Here is a 14754-nt window from a genome sequence, read left to right as displayed (position 1 = left end):
ATCCGAAAAATCTGTCTATGCGGAGTGTGACTGAGGAGCTGGATTAGTTGGTAGATGGCATCGAACAGGATAAGGTATAGTGCCAGTTGAAAAAGAGCCCGACGACTTCCACCGTTTTAGCTTATCCCGCCAGCTAGGCTCGTATTGCTTGAGCGAGCATGGTATGGGCGCATTGCTGATGCAGACGTTAAAAGGGTAGGAACGAATGAAGGCCTATGCGAGAGGAAATTCCCAACACTCGTGTGGGCGATCAGGAATCTGAGTTGTTACCTAGAAGCTTTCCACGTTTAAGTGATCACGGATCACCTAGCACATAAGCGTCTCAATAAAATCAAGAGATCCTCCGGTAGAATGCAAAATGAGCATTGGAACTTCAGGATTTCTAGTTTGGTATCCACTACCGATTGGGCAAGCTCAAGGCATCACAGTATCCTTCAGAGACCTTTCAAAGAATCAGGGCAAAACTTCACACCTTCCCTCCGCATTATACAAGCCGGTTACTCCAGAATCTTCAACAAGTGCACTAGTGCAAGCCCAGGAAAAAAGCGTATAAATTAATTGAAATTTTTGGTTTCGTTCACAGCAACCTAAAACGTGCCTCAAGAGGCAAGGGTAGGCACTAAAACCAATGAATATGAGAATGTTGGCCTACGTCAAACTCAATGGTTCTCTTACGGGAGCATAAACTCTCCGACGGCTCTGAGGCGTTCGCTATGCAGTAAAATTGGTGACCATCATGCGATATATCTCTGATGAAACCGTTTTAAGCTGCATTGCTAGAACAGGGTATTGTTGCTTAAGTAATGGATAAGTTAATTAACAAATCAATTTCGCAGATAGACCCAGAGGGTTAAAATATCTCGGACGACGACTGCAGCGCAGGTACGTACCATTCCCTGAAAGCCAGCAGCGTTACCCCTGCCAGGGATGCGGCATTTACGAGCGTTAGTACGAGGAGGAGTTGCCTCGCCAGTACGGCCACACGGTCTCCACGGAGAGGCTTATACCAAAGACTGGCTGCATAGCGTCGCGGTTCTGATGACAGTAGAGCAGACTATATTGGTAGAAGGTCCCTATTCACTGAACCCTCCGCCTTACGTGGAGGAGCGCCCGTCTTCCGTCAGCGTCAACTGGAGTAGAGTCCACAGCATCAGACGATTTTGACAATATAGCAGATTTTGAGGAATCCTATCTTTACAAGGTCGGTGTCGAAGGCCTCACAGATTCGGAGAACCATTAGAGCATTTTATAATTGTGTTCGCCTTATTCTAGGGAATTAATGTGAACAGTAGCCATAGAATCCCGGAGGTAATCGCACCAGTGCTTGGGCATGTCTTTTGTTATGCCTTCTATGCTTACTGATATATTCACTTTGGGTATATTCACTTACAAAGATCTAAAAAAATCTGGGCAGGCTGAGATCTGCACCCTGATCAGAAGCTTCAATACAACCTTACAAAACGAACTGCGTAAAGTAATATCGTGAACATCGTAAAGATGAATATGACAGCAAAAGCAGGAACTGTAAATGTACGCAAAATATAAATGTAATGTAAAAACGCAAAACACAGAATGTACTCTCAGCTTCGCTTATATGGGGGCTGTGCAAGCAACTATGTTTGCAGGTGCGTGAATATACAAATATTAATGCAAAACCTGTAGCAAATTTGAGCGAATTTAATTTGTTATAACAAACAATTTACACTTATATAAAATAAGAACTGTGCTAATGCCTCTGTTGGATCAAAACGTTTTCTTGATCGTTGAAAATACAATTGGAAGAGGGCGTATGTGGCAGTTAGTGTTAAGTGCAATAAAGTTGCTGAGCGACATGAACTTGCGTTAATGACAAAGCGTACAGAAAATATTTATTAATAACTGGACATCTACGCGACACGATGTCAGCAAACGTGCATTATGAAGATTATGCAGATAGTGCAAGGAAATTAACGAATCAAACCAGAAATGGTCGCTGTGCAACTTTCCAATGAATCTGTTCTCGACCGCTTTAATCAGCTTACTCAGTGAATGAGGATGTGTCAGTTTCTTGACTGGAGCCACTGGAGATTTATCAGTAAAAACTAAACGTCAATATTACCATACGTATGCGTAGAACACTCATACTCGCAACAGCCATAAGCAGATATTGACGCATCACAGAATGTGTGCAGTTGTATGTCAGCTTGCCAAAAAAAAATTGGTATAATTATTTTCGAGACAATGATGATTAGTGCCAGCATCCTTATGGATCGAAAAGTCAAGACGCAGTCGAAAGAATAGTCCTCTTTGGAATACAATGATGTAGTGGAATACAGTGATGTAGTCTTTGGAATACAATGATGTAGTGCACGACTCGCAACTTCGTCGACACACTGCTGGGCTTAAAAACTTTTAGCCGAGAATCTGTAGACCACACCGAAGTCTTCGAAACTGAAAACGATTTGTCCGACATCCTTCCCTTCATCAAAAAAGAGTAGCGAGACGAACCATAAGGCTCCTTATCTACATGGGGCCTTCGAAAAACTATAATAAGCAACTTCCAGGGCTGACAAATTATCCGTCCATCGAAAAACCATTCCATGTTATCAATACACCGTCCCACAACAATAGAGCATTTATTTAATGTTAAGACTTATTTGTTCATCCTACAAAACTTCAACGGAATTATCGGCCTCGATCTTTAAAAAAAATTCAATGCAAACATCGATCCTAACAAAAAACACGAACATGAACATATCCAATTTATAAAATAACCTAATCTATATTTTACAAAGATCAATGTTTACTAACTAAACCCTCCTTTCAAAGAAACACCATAATTAAGCAATGAACAGAAGTATTTTAGGTCCATTAAGTAGTTTTGCCGTAGAATAGCAATACTGTAGACACAATCTGCGAAACCATTGCCGATTTTTTTAATACAGAAGTCAATCGACTTCTAGCAGATTGCATACTAAGTCAGTCCAGTTCACCACACAACACCCTACTAAGTTGTTGACAAAAAATGCTTTGATGATCTTAATTACAAAAAAATAATAGTGATGGATATTAGGAAACTAAGTCAATAAACCATAGACGACAAATACTTCATACCCGCAATTGTTACGTCCTATGAATGATGTAATCATCTTAGAGGATAAAAAAGGCTACATCATGTGAAAAGCCAAATTCGCCTAAAAATTTTAAGCAATTAGGAACTGCCACCCTCGAAGTATTTTACGTGACCTCATATCCTTTTTGGGGCTATCTTGCTACTAAAGGTAGTTTATAATGTACTCTTAATTTTTACAAAACCAACAAGTTTTGGATAGGTCATGGTCAGAGCTAGAAAACTAACAAGATTTATTTCTTTGGCAGCAAAAGCCAGTGAAGGGAAAATATTGTATTGACACATACATATAAAAATATTTCTAGTTGTTTACTTAAGGAGTCTAGCTCTTCGCTTCTTCATCCATTGCTAAGACATATTAATCAATCTCTATATTTTACTGTCTTTCCATCTCCTTGGAATGAATCTTACATCATTCCTTTCCACAAAAAAGGTGGAAAGTCAGATATGCAAAACAACGGGGTTATTGCAAAACTGTCCACTATCAATCAATTATTCGAAAAAATAACCACATCGAATTTCCAGAATTTCTGCATACCCCTGTTGTACAGGGATACGTAAAGAATCGGTCAACTACGACCACTTTGCCGGAATTTACTTCCTTACTACATTCATTACCTTTCAGTAACGCGTTTGACTTTCCCGCGGACTCTTTTGCTTTGGATTAGTTCTTATTAAAAAGGAGTAACGCTGAGGCTGACAACCTCTAAACACGTTGTTCACGTTACTTCTGGTAGTCATCTTGGACCTTTACTCTTTACTCTTTTTAAAAAGTATCCCTCCTCGACTATATCACATGCCCGTGTACTTATGTATGCGGACGATATGAAACTAATTCATTCATACACAAACCTCCTGTATCACTTCCGACTACAAGATGATTTGAATGCCATGCACCTTTGATGTTCGACCAATCATCTGCATCCTAATTGTTCAAAGTGTATGTTAATGACCACCAATCGTACATCAACTAATGTTGCCTGTTATACAGTCGACAATACTTCATTACAAGGTGTACTAACAGTCAAGGATCTAGGCGTTTTTTTTTATTGTAAACCTTTGTTAATGAGGCCAAAGGTATATTTGGATTCATTAATCTTTGGTCTATAATTCTAACGATCCTTTCATAACCAATCTCTTATATATATTTCTCTTGTCCGCCCTATTCTTAAATACTGATCCTGCATTTGCTCTCCGCAGGATCGTATTGAATCAGTTTAGAAGCAATTTCAGCTTTTGCCTTACGAGGCTCAAATTGGGACGTGAATCTTCGGTTTCCATCCTACTCCAACAGGCTTCTTCTTCTTGAGCTTCCGTCGTTAACTAACCGTAGGACGAGGATAGGCTATAAATTTTCCGCATCGAGTCTATATATCTAGTATAAATTTCATTACTTTAATTATAAATTCTTTCTTTATCTTTTCTTATCTATTGTATTGTTTTAAAAAAAAAATAGTATAATAAGATTTTTAATTTTTATTAAGAAACAGTATTTTCTATACTAACACACTTTTTCTTAGCTATAGACTTTAATAGTGTCACTGCCAAAATTAGCGGCGGAAAGGGGCATAGTCGGCCCGACGTGCAAATAAAACACCTCCATGGATAGGTGATCCTATTAGAAAATAATGCATTCCAATCAGGCTTTCATTTCAGCATTTAGTTTGTATACTCTGAACCCATTAAAATGGGTTCTTAGAGCTAGAGTCACAAACTTAATATGTAGCTTCTATAATAGTATAAATATATCAAGTATATTCATATATTGCCATTTCCCCGCTTCCAGGATATAGCTAAAAATTAAGTAAATACACCAATTTGTATTGTCCGCAAATAAAAGCCACAATATTTCTATTGTGGTGGTCAGTGCTAGCGGCAACTAGCATTACTTGCTCTACCTAACATCCACACCAGCCACACAAAAAATAGTTTATTCGTTCTTGTTTTTTTTTACAAAAATTGATAATACTTATAAAAAACAACAGGATTTCCATTTTTATAGATTACTTGGAAACGAGACAAACTCGATCTTCGCGGACACTAGGAGGAGCTAGAGCCCAAATTTGAAGGTTCTGAGATTCTTGCGTTCATACAGACAGACGGACATTTTATATTTGGACAAGTACATTAAAAATAATACATTAAAAAAAAACTAAAGGCGTTTCCTTGTAAAGTTTTATTGCAGCCCGTAGACCATTTAGCTAGGCAATTTTAAAGTAATACGACAGTCTAAAAATATTTGGAGACTACAAAGCAACAATCAATAAATTGTTAGTTGATTGCAAGTATCAATGACCACGAGAAGTGAGCGATGGTGTACTATTCACCAAGTTAAGTCTTTCAGACTTTCAAACGATTAAATTTGAAATGTCGTAAAAACTTTTCAGCGCAGGTTTTGAACTTACCAAATAGTTTTCGAATTCTGCACGATTCATTCATTGGTCTCAAAACGTAAAAATTATCTAAGTGACATCCCAGTTATTTGTACCGCATGGCCGAATAGAACCTCTGACAATCAACGCAAAAATTCGACTCCGGGAGCTCTGGCTTCACAAGTTTAGACTGAGATATATCGATCCCTCACAGTTTGGATAATTCAAAGAACTACTGTAGCTAATTAAAGCTGAAGAGGTCTGTCGTTAGACAGTTAGATCATGCATCCGTTGCTTTAGGTGCAAACTTTGTTTGCTAACACAAATGATGGGACATTTTTCAGAGCGACTGCGAAAACTCGGGTCTACCTTTTAAATGCATGGAAAGCCATCGCATAAGAAATATGTGACATTATTTAATTGGTTCGCCTCCAAAAAACTAGTATCCAACTTATCCTCTAATACATTTTTAATGCTGAAGAGTCCGAGTCGAATTTTGTCAGAGTTAGCCGTCAGTTTGTGAAGTGGTGATTTCGAATCGAGAAAGAGGCGGATAACTCGCGAATTTACAACAAACAGAGGTTACAAAACTGTGCTCATTCCGCCTTCGCACTTAGGAGGCATGCGGGATGCAGTGTCATGTCTGCACCTACTCCATAGGACGGTAGTCAGCCTGCCACTAGAGCGCGATAAGAGGCAAACTAAGAGAATAGAGGACCGCATACCAGCAAGGTCTCATATGCTTGAATCGCTGTTAACTCTGGCAACAGTTCTAGCGCGATGGTCAAGGAATTTTGGTCAGGGACTCCCAACGCTGAGCGAGTGGCACCATGGCTTGGCGGCCCAGCAGTGGCTCGAGGAGACGGCGTTGTTAGAATCGGAGAAGTCAATATGGCCAGTGGTGATATATTGAATAGGCTGATCTATAAGTTGGCACGACTGCCAGTTAAATTAATCCGAAAATCAGTAGTATAAATTTGATTTTAAATTTAAAGTCTGATATAAGTTAGGCTTAGAACAGATCGAGACCGCCGTAACTGACAACGGAACACAATTCACACCAAAAATTTTACCGATTTGATTGAGAAAAATAACATTAACCATACATAAATAGCATAAAAACCATGACATCCTGCATCCAATAGTCAAGCTGAAAACTTTGTTGAGCTGTACAAAATCTTTTAGAGCATCAAGATAGTGGCAAGATTATTTGGGTGGTTGCCTTGTCTGGCAATCTAGCAATCACTCAGCTTGTCAATAACCTCTTTTACACATGGGTTATTTAGCTAGTCGTGAATTGCCCTATTTTCATGATAAATATGCGCGTTGGATAAAATGCGCAAAGTTTAATTTTGAAACTGCGGATGCTCACGTTGCTCTTGCTAGCTCTACCCCACAAATGGATGCCGTTAGTATTTGTTCAGCTTGCTTTCAGCCTAATACTGCGTTGTGCTCACCGGAATCTGTAATCCATCTACGAAAACTGGGGGCAGTTTCCTTTGCGCAGCGTGAAAGTGGTATGGGTGGACTTTTCCTGTTTGACTGAGATGTTCCACCTTTTCAGCCAGCTGTCCAGAAAGTCCAATTGACGTTGCACAATGGTGGATACGTACTGCGTAGTGTTGGCCGGTTTATGAAAAGTAGTATCATGTCAGCTGTGTACACCGTATATAACAGTGGTCCCAGAATGCTGCCTTGTGGGACTCTAGCTCTGATATATATACGAGGTAGCATCACCGCACTTTGTGGAAAGCTGTCTGCAGGAGATGTAGCACTTAGGAAATTCGATGTAGGATGCTGGTAAGTTTGCCTTAAGTTTATGCAGTAGAACGGGGTGCTATACCCTATCAAAGCTTGCTTTACGCCGAGCATGACCGCACATCACAACTTCTCTTCTTCGAATGCCTGCACTACTTTGCTCTTCTATCCTATGGTACTGTTCCTGTGCCGATCTGACGGACTGAAAACCAGTCTCGTTCAATACTGGCAGCACTCTACGTACAAAAAAACTCTTGCGAGCAATTTAGCGAGAGTAGCCAGAAAACTTATGGGACGATAGGAGGAGAGATCGGCCTCAGGTTTACCAGGCTTATTCAAATTCCCTCAGCTCGTTACCACTGGGAAGGGAAGTGTCCAATCTAAAAAATCGGTTAAAACGTTGGTCAGCAACTGAATACAAATTTTGGGAAGCATTATTATCGCCTTTCCGTCGATGCCATCGTGTCCAGGCTGGGCAGAGCAACCTCATTCTTAATCTCGTCTAGGGATGCTGATGCGATCCGCGTGTCGACCACACTTGGTAGCTCCAAGAAACGGCTAGTGTCCGATTTTTCTGCCAATGAGCGGCGATCAAACGGGATGAATGAGTCATGAAGCTCCGCAACGGCATTTGGTCTTTCTTGGTCTGATCGGTACCAATCCCCGTTTGCTTTTCGGTCAACAGCTGCCCTTCTAATAGGCTGTTTAATATGGCGTGTGACCTGCCATAAGCAATTTAATGTGCCTCCTGGTTCGAGATCTTCGGACCAACTATGCCTGAGTCGCCTCTTTTCCGCAACGAAAGCGGTTACCTCAAAAGTCCAAAGATAAATGTCTTTTGCTGGCGTTCCAGGATTAAATTTGTGTTTCGGGGTAACTATCTCTGCAGCATTGTGCATTTCCTGAGTAAGGCCTTCTACACTGCCAATGTCGTCGGCGGAGGAAAGTGCGGCGTTAGAGCTCACCCTGGTAAGCAGTCGTGTTTTGTATCTGTCTATGTCCACGTTGTTTTTAATCAGCCGTTTACGAGCCACTTTTTTATCGATTGATTTGTAGTGCTATAGAGGTGTGGTCGGAGAAAAGGTTCTCGTTGACACTGCATTCTATTTTATTGGAAACTTTACATTTGGAGATAGCAATGTTCAATATGTCCGGGAACTTGCGCAGATCCGTGGGCCGTGGGCAGCTGGCCTTTTTTCTGAATGCATCGGTAAATAGCTTGGTCTTTGGGGTTGTTGGTTCGCGAGCCCCACCAGGAGTGTTTGGCATTGCAATTACTTCCTACTAGAAACCTGGAGCCAAGGCTTAATAAAAGATGACAAAGCTCGTTGTCCCTAACGTTATACCTGCGAGGGAGAAATGCGAGCTGGGCAGCCTGACCTGAGCACACTGCATGTATTCTGACAGTTCAATATATTTTAATCATTTTATTTGATAAACATTGCAGCTCCACCTCGGGCTTTACCGTTTGTACCGGAGAAGTACGATCTCTGAGAAAAGTAAGTTTCTGATAGGAGTATATCTCTGTTGGTGGTCTTCACAGTGTTTGACCTCGGACCTGCTTTTGCGCAGGCCGGTCGCATTCCAGATGGCGAGGTTCAGCCTTGCTTGCATAGCTTACCAACAACAGTGGCTAGAATTTTCGTCATCTGGCTAAATATTGTCTCCGTAACTTTTTTCATCATCAACTCCAATCGGGAGCTCCTGCAGCTGACTGTTCAGATTGGCGCGCTTGGCTGTGTGAATTATTATTTCCTTCTCTAAGCGCTTCCGAGAAGTTGAAATTGGTCGATTTGAGTGGGTGGTGCTCCTGGCTGTGGAAGTTGGGCTACGAGAAGCATTCGGAAACGCCTGCGCCTAGGCTGTCTTATAAGCCGCGCATCCTTTTTATGAAACAGCATGGTTGCCTCTACAATGCACGCATTATGCCTGTCCCTCTTTACTTTCTGCTAAGCTGTGTTAATTGTCTAATTGTTGTAAATCAGCATGTTCTACTATTACTGGATAGAATGGTGAACAAGTTGTTGGCCAATTTGCGTCATGCAGCCTCACTGATACTAGGACTTTCTCTTTATTACACTATTCTCACTTTCAGTTTTGGAGTCATCAGATTCAGATGTTTTTGCCGTGATATTGGCTTTTTTGGCTAACTGCCTCCTTTGATCTTCCCTGCGTTACTATTATCAGGCGGGGTTTGCCAATCCATCATGATGGTAAGGGTGTGTGGCAGGATGGGGGGGCTGTGCTGGGGTGCAAACGTTACCCAGCTGTCCAGAATCAATTAACGCGGTTGTCTATAATAGTCTTTATTGCGCACATACGCGCATGTATGAGTTTGTTGGCACACGTGTTTCAAAAATTGAAAATTTTAAAGAAAATGAATTTTTTTTGTTTTAAATTAACGCCTGCAGTTGACAAGCAGTGTAAATCTTAAAGCATCAAAGATTAGCAAACTGTTGGAAAATATCAGCACAGCCTTAAATCAAATACTTATTGATTATAAAAGTTCTAAGCAAAATGATGTCCGTTGAAAATATTTCTAGGAAGATCACCGAAGTCCCATCTTAGTCTACTTGGACCACAATTAGTTACAGACAATATAATAAAAATTCTGCAGAAAACTTATTAAAGGGAAACAATGTGGAATAATTTACATTTCGAACTTCATTGCTTATTGAATTGTAAAAGATAAAATTATTAATAAGACTATTGAAACAATGTATATGCGTTAATACATATCTTCACAGTTATGCATTAACACACATTTTAATATATATACATATATAATATACATAAATAGTAAAGATGATAAATAAGCAATTTTATATCAATATATTCTTTTCCTATATATTTTGGATCCACCTCTGCAACTGTTTTTAGGGCAATAGCAACAAGAGACAAAAAACAATTAGGATTAAACAATTAATATAACATACAGGGTCTTTTTGAAGTGTTAAATAGGTTTATGTGCAAGCAAGTGCAATTATCTGTGTCTGTTTTGGAGTTTAGTCGTTTATTGATTGGTATGTTTATTATGTTTATCATTTCTAATGTATGTCGTTTGTTTTAGTGTTGTTCTTGCTATAGAATTGTTGTTACGGGAGTCAATAGGGGTGCTTTTTGAATATTATTTTGAAGTCTTTATTTGAAACCAAATTTGTGTTGAGGTATCATTGTATTTAGTTTGGATTTTATTGTGCCGATATAAGGCACCATTAGAATCCTATGCACTTGGTTTGTCCGTGGCTACCAAAATGTCATCTACATATTTCGACGAAAGAAATGAACTCTTTTTATAAACACAACTAAATTTAAATATATATATATGCATATATATATTGCATACATTTCTTTCTGAAAAATCGGTATAAAAAATGTCAAATAATTATTAAAAACGCAGAATCACCTCGAAAAACAATTTAAAAGAAAAAGAGTAATTTTAAAAATTAAAAAACCATTTTTAATAGTGATTTAATATATACTAACGGACTGACAATACATACATATCTCATTCCCATACCTAAACTTTTTTATATTTAGAAGTATTTATATGTACAAGAAAGTTTTTCGATATACAGCCAAAAACTTGCCTTTTTTTTTATTTTTTCCTTATAAGTTTTATATTATTAAAAATATTGAATATATTTTAGTTGTGAAATAAAGTAAATTCATAGATTATGAAAAATGCATTAAAACTTTTTTGTTGGTTTTCTGCAATTACATAAGTTATTTTTGTTACCAAAGCATATTTTAATAGCTGTACGAAGACATTATTGTTACACTGTATGTACATTTTTTGGGTAAATTTTTTAAAATGTAATAAATGTAATTGTATTGAAAATGTGCTTCATGTTATGTAGTGCTGTAAATTAAGTTATTCTAGACAAAATAGTAATTTTATAATCTCTACCCTATAATAATGTGGTATTTTGTTGTGTTAGTAGTGGACTCACCTCCTTGATCATCAAGGGCTACAAGTGTACGTATTCCTGCCTCCTTGCTCTGGTGTGCAGCAAAATGCAATGTAAATAGTTCGTAGAAGTGTATAGATAAGTGTTAATAATGTATAAGTATATATATATTTATTAATTTGTAGGTATGTTGGAATTAGTATTTATATCAGTTAATATCAGTATAAATTACTTAAATGAAATGAGAAATTATAAAAACAATGTTGTATAACTAGATCCATATTTTTTTACCGCTCGCACCGAGCAATAAATATACAGAGGTACAGGCATTTTGGATCAAAAGCTCTTTTTCAAAATAGTTGCTGCAAGATACCGAGATTGCAAACACAAATCTCAAATACAAAACCCGACTGTATACAGCGTTTTCTGCCGTTGCGCAAAAGCACTAACCATACAATGTATAGACATACCGAATAGCACTTTTTATCGAAACAAGAAAAATCGAAACGAGGCGACCCCAATGGTACCTGCGACCATTTTAGTGTGCCCAGACAGAGTAAGACTGCTGAGAGTGGCAGCCGAACGCCGGCCTCAAAAGCCGAACGTTCAGTATGAAGCCGCATCTCGATCAGCGCACAACGTCGCGGCTGATGATGAGTTTTTTTAATATATGTATGTATGCCATTTTTAAATCCTTACAGCCCAAAAACATATGTGTGTATGCATGTGCCTCGCTCATTGCTTTGCGCACTTGCGTCCATCTCTTTTTGCGACTTGCTGCTTGTGCACACGCACACTCTTTCGAGTAAGCTGTTGTGTGATATTATTAAAGGGTTTGGCCTGATCATATGCAAAATTGATATTTCCCATGCTTGTTGATAGGGTAAGGGTACCTTTAAAGTTGGCATGTGTTCATGATAACTTTTTGGGCTGGCCAACCACGCACACTTACACTTTTCTTTTCTATATGGATGGAAGCATTTATGCATTTATGGCTGCCCGATGCAAATTTGACAAAATTTGATGTTTTTGGCATTTGTGAATTTCGAGCCCTGCGCACACCCACACACACACAAACAGACACTCACAAATATGTGCGAATGAGCTGATCTATGGTTTGTCGTGAGACAGAAATATTTTTTTATCAATGGGTACGTAAATTTGGGCGACGGGCACGGTCTTTGTTTGTTGGGCATGCCTGCGGTGTGCTTGCGGCCGCATTGAAGAGTCAAAAACAAATCAGTTTCATTCTTGAGAATTTTTTGGCAGTTCTGGAGATTTTTTATACTTGTTATATATCCATAAAAAAGGTAAATAGTGCCTCTATTGCCACACATTATGATTGTACAATTTTTACTTTCCGTGCACCTCTCGGATTTTCAGATGAGCCACATAGTTTCTCTGTAAGCCAAAATCGATCGACGATTTTTCTTGTCTTATTAAACTTTATTATAGTATTTTCCAGACGATTTTTCAAAAAAGTCCACATGTTTGACAAATAAGAGAACTGATGACTTTTGAATGCATTTCGCGGACTGAGGCCTTTGAGAAATTTGCAAATTGGTTTTCCGAATCTCACAGCTGCAGTCACCACAGAAAATATATTTTAAATAACTTCCTGCAGGTCCTGCTCAGAAAGAACAGTAAATCAATGCACGCAATATGAAAAACTCTGCGGCAAATCGAAGAGCACTGAATAGCATCAATGTTTCTCAGCTGAGCTGCTGATACCTCAGTTTTGCACTCAACACAGATGCGAAATAGCATAACAGATTAGAAAAACAGGTCCGAACGCTGCGAAGGCTGATGATAAGGAAACCCGTAAACACATTCATTTACCAAACCAAAGTCAAAGTAATTTTATATGAAAGTCGCCGGTCCAATACACAGTTGCGATAATATACGTTTCAAGAATACGGACAGGCGCCAAGCGATATAAAACTGCGTTGAAAAAGAAAAATGCAGAAAGTCCGAATATTGCGATCAAGCAAGAAAGGAAAGGCAGCAATGCAGCCGGGAGACCAACATGCTGTCGCCGAAATTAGAATAGATAAGGAGAAAAACGAAGAAATGGACTCAACATTTGCACGATCGAGAATTTGAAACAGAAATAAAAACTGACAAAATTAATAACCATTGCGAGGAGAATGAGCAGTTAAACGCATATGAGCTGAAATTACACGAAAGGCAAAAAGGACAGCGGCCAGAAGGTAGCGATCAACGCAATATAAACATTTGTGACCATAATAATTTTTTAAAATTCCGGCTGAGAAAATTAACCAAAACGTTTAGGTGTTTCCATTGAGAGTTTTTTTAAAGTTGTTACTAATTTTGATGGCGTTACAATTCCAGTCGGAAAATGGTTGGTTAATTTTGAAGAAAATGCAGATTCATATGATTTAAATGTAAATCAAAAGTATGTGGATTCGCGTACAAAAATAACATAGCCAGAATTATCCCCTTTATAGTGCTTCGCCGTATAAAGAGCTGATTTAGGCATATGAATTAATCAGTACCGTTGTCGAAAATGATATACGCAGTGAATATGAAGTTGATAACAAAGATTACGAATATAACAATTGTAAGCAGCAGCATTGTTACAAGTGTGGGTCATCATCCTATAAAAGAGCAGAATACAAAGCGGAAACAAAATGCGGAAGTGGACATATGGCTTAAGATTACGGTGCAATGAAGCCGAATATCAATGTTGTTTCTAATGAAAAGTGTATGAGAGAACTTTTTATTAACAATAAAAAGCTGTCGTGTTTAATCGACACAGGCGCAGATATATCGTTAATGCGTAAGTGGGTGTTTTATGAAAATTTTGACAACTACTTGCTACAAAAAAGTTATGCTATGCTGTTTGACTTAGGCAACGTCGCTACGTCGGTTTTGAGCAAATTTAATGCTGATGTCCGAGTGGATGAGCTAAGCACGCAACATACATTTTTAGTAATTTTAAGATAAGAGTTGATATACTTGACGTTAAAGCAGTAGAGGGGAACGATACTCGTGATGCAGCTGAATGCAACGTGTTCAATATGTTATACAAGCTGACCGTTGATCTGGCAGAGAACCGTACCACCGAGCGCCTAGAAACTCTGACCAAGCTGAAGAGCCACGAGATGAACAAGAAGCTGAAAATGGAGCTAATACGCGTCAAGTCCGAATAGCATGTTCGAGAATGAGGATGCAAAGCATTAAGAGGGCAGCGGTGATGTTTACAAGCTGAAGTACGAGCTAGTGAAAGTTAAGAGCAACAGTCTTGTTGTGGGCCAATGAAAACGTAAGGCACAAAATATGACCAACGAGATGAATAAATTGCGCATGTTGCTCGAGGAGCAACATAATAAGCAGCGAAAATTCGATACTTATTGTCAATCCCTGCAGAATTTATGGCGCCTGGAGCGTCAGGCGGAAAATATCCTCGGACGCGAAAAGGATGTGCTCTGAGCTGAAACATTTACGCTCGAGCAAACGCTGGAGCAGATTCATCTGAGACAGATGAAGAGCAGGATGGTCGAGTGTACAGTGGCAACCTTCCCAACGTATGAATATAGCGGACAGAGAGAGTAGTTCTTTCGTCAGATGTTAGTTGTCAGTC

General features: G+C 39.0%; 1 protein-coding gene across 4 annotated transcripts in view; it reads right to left on the bottom strand.

Annotated features, from left to right (window-relative positions):
* Snap25 (Synaptosomal-associated protein 25kDa) overlaps positions 1-14754 on the bottom strand; it is a 271616-nt gene that overhangs the window by 140464 nt on the left and 116398 nt on the right. For 3 of the 4 annotated variants that reach the window (XM_070210840.1, XM_002058732.4, XM_032440812.2), the window contains one exon: positions 11193-11241. The exons of the other annotated variant lie outside the window; for it this stretch is intronic. In XM_070210840.1, the coding sequence (XP_070066941.1) occupies positions 11193-11241 (49 nt within the window). The remainder of the gene's footprint in view (positions 1-11192; positions 11242-14754) is intronic. 4 annotated transcript variants of the gene reach the window in all.

This window comes from Drosophila virilis, unplaced genomic scaffold, assembly GCF_030788295.1.
Source record: "Drosophila virilis strain 15010-1051.87 unplaced genomic scaffold, Dvir_AGI_RSII-ME tig00001170, whole genome shotgun sequence".
NCBI lineage: Eukaryota > Metazoa > Arthropoda > Insecta > Diptera > Drosophilidae > Drosophila > Drosophila virilis.
Note: the sequence above shows the minus strand (reverse complement) of the source record. Positions and strands in the feature narration are given on the sequence as shown.